Source organism: Gymnodraco acuticeps, unplaced genomic scaffold, assembly GCF_902827175.1.
Source record: "Gymnodraco acuticeps unplaced genomic scaffold, fGymAcu1.1, whole genome shotgun sequence".
NCBI lineage: Eukaryota > Metazoa > Chordata > Actinopteri > Perciformes > Bathydraconidae > Gymnodraco > Gymnodraco acuticeps.
Genome location: NW_022991443.1, coordinates 644,156 through 646,966, shown reverse-complemented (window position 1 = coordinate 646,966; position 2,811 = coordinate 644,156). Strand labels below are relative to the sequence as shown.

Sequence of the window (2,811 nt, the reverse complement as noted above, 5' to 3'; positions counted from 1 at the left end):
TCTCCAATCCTCCAGTTCAGAACTCCCCCCCCGACAGCAATCCTGTTCAGGGGTATTCTTGCCGAAAAAATTCCCGTCAAAAAGCACTTTAATCCATTATTTAGTTCCCTCCGTCCAAACATTCCGTCCTCTGCTTCCGACGAACTGGTCATTACACAAGACGAACCGACAAAGACAGACAGAAAAACCAGAACTTAAATACACACAAGACTAATCACAGAAACAAGACACAGGTGAGGAGGGAGGAGAAAACACAGGGACACCAGGTGAACACAATCGGGTAAATTAGACACACCAGGGAAACTAACGACCGGGAACCACAGACAGATTTAAACAAGACACAACGCAGACAGAAACAGGCAAGACAGGAAGTGAAGACCTTTCAACCTAAAACATGAAACAAGACAAGACACCATAAAGACAGATCGTGACAGTTATTGCTGCTCTGGATCAGAACTGCAAGATGGAGAGACTGTCGTTCTTCAAGCATACACTGCAGTTGGTGATCAAAGATGGTCTGAAAGAAGCCAGTGGGCTGTCAGGTACACAGATAGCCAAGCTATCCTGCACAGCCAGCCTCCTCCATAGTAGCACCTCATTTAAAGACCGCTTTGAGTCCTGCTTTGGGGATGCCACAATTCCATCAGCAATTGCCACACGATGGAATTCAACTTTAAAGCAGGTAAAGGCGTATGTTAAATTTGACATGCAAAATCTCTCTTATATGTTGAACTCAGAGGGACACAAAGCCCTCATCTTATCCCAGCGAGATTATGCTCAGCTGAAAGAACTCATCGAAGTTCTTGACCCATTCCTGGAGGCAACCGACCTGACTCAGGGAGAGAAAACTGTCACAGCCAGTGTGGTTGTGCCCTGTGTTCTTTCTCTGCACTGCCATCTGCAGGAAATAAGAGGAAGAGTCAAATACTGTGGGCCCCTGGTGAGAGCTCTGGCGAGCTCCTTGAAAACAAGGTTCACAGAGATCTTCCAAGCAGTGAAGATGCCAGGATGCGAGCCAGCTGAAGGAAGAGGTCCCACCAAATTTCCTTTCACGACTGCCTACTTCATAGCATCAGTGTTAGACCCATCGTTTGGTTTCCAGTGGCTAAAACATGATGTGCAGCTGGACAGTGATGACAAAGATCAGCTAATGACTCAGATCATTGGTGAGACATGTTCACTTGTTATATATGTATGCAGGCTCTAACTTATACTAGCCATTATTAATTATAGTTATATGTGTACATGAATGTCTAGAAGTGGTTTATCTGTTTGTAGATATTGGGGTGTGTGTAGCCAAAATAAGAATACTCAATCCTTATGGAAAGAATTACCCAATTATAAGGCAATTTTTACACATTAGCCTCTTCAAGTAAAACAAATTAATATCATCTATAAATGGTATCACAAACAAAATAATAAGATCAGTAGCAGATTTATTCACAAAAGTATACCCTCTCATTTCAGATTGTATCAAGGCAGAGGGTGAGAAGCAAATGATCTCAACAGCAGACACAGCAGCAGGACCAGAACAAGGTGATGTTCCAGTGTCTCCTCCTGCTCCTGAAGCTCCTCAGAAGAAGCTGAGAATGTTCTCCCACTACAGCAAGACTCCCTCCTCCACCAACACAGTCGGTCTGTCCAGGCTCAGCTGACTGCATACCTTGACTTGATCGACAACCAGGCCTCAGACCCATGCTTCAAGTTTTGGCAACAAAATAAATCCCAGTTCCCTGTCCTCTATCAGTTTGCCACACAGGTATTCTCCATCCCTGCTTCCAGTGCACCCATTGAAAGGGTATTCAGTCATGGAGGCATTTTTATGAGGCCTCACCGTGCAAGGTTGAGTTGTTCGATGTTGTCAAATCTGATGCTTTTAAAATGCAACAAGGATGTTTAAGTGTGTGTGCCTGAGTGGGTGCTCATCTGCTCCTGACGCTAGCAGCTAAAAACATATTGTTATGCCAGACTAAAGTTCCCTGCCAGACTAGAGTGGCACAGTGACGCATCCTAAAACCCGGAAGTAAGCTGCGCATGGGTTCCTTCGACAAAGAAGCAATGCAATTTCTCCATAGGATTTTGGAAAATAGCTCGAAATAAGGTCTGTGGTTGACACACATTTAAGAGACAGATCACGTTTTGGATAATCTCCACGTGATCTGTCTCTTAAATGTGTCTCAACCACAGACCTTATTTCGAGCTATTTTCTAAAATCCTATGGAGAAAATGCATTGCTTCTTTGACGAAGGAACCGGAAGAAGTTTACTTCCGGGTTTTAGGATGCGTCACTGTGGCACTCTATTGGAATTGGCCTCATTCGGCTCTGCTGGTGTTGTTTGTGGTTTTCCGTACACCTGTAAGATGCTTTTTAAGTATTCTAAATGCATAATTTCAACTGGGTGTCTGTCCAATAGGGCCACATTATGGTAGGAGAGGGGACCCCATCACTTCACTAACATAGAGAGGAATTGGTTCTATGACTTTGTAATTCGAGCCAGATTCAAATTGGAAATTGAATGAAAATGTTACTTATATTGCGTAGAAAGCCCTGCATGCTTTCTCATGTTCTATTGTTCTTAATAATGTATTTTCAGTTTCTGTGGGTTTTCAAACCATTAAATAAGTTCAATTGTGACATTGTGTCATTGTGTTTAATGTATACCATTTTCATTTGTAAAGCAGCTCTTTGAAGATGCCAGAACGGAGCACTGGAGGCAATATTGGAACTGGACTCAACCTTGATGATGATAATAATAATAATAATTATTATTATTATTAGTAATAAGCTTTATATTTGTATAGCACCTTTTT

General features: G+C 42.5%; 1 protein-coding gene across 1 annotated transcript; it reads left to right on the top strand.

Annotated features, from left to right (window-relative positions):
* Positions 1-384: 384 nt before the first annotated feature.
* On the top strand, positions 385-1,972 carry LOC117532812. Its single transcript, XM_034196320.1, has 2 exons — positions 385-1,166; positions 1,468-1,972. The coding sequence occupies exons 1-2, from the start codon at positions 464-466 to the stop codon at positions 1,653-1,655; spliced, it is 891 nt and encodes a 296-aa protein (XP_034052211.1). The 5' UTR covers positions 385-463; the 3' UTR covers positions 1,656-1,972.
* Positions 1,973-2,811: the final 839 nt, after the last annotated feature.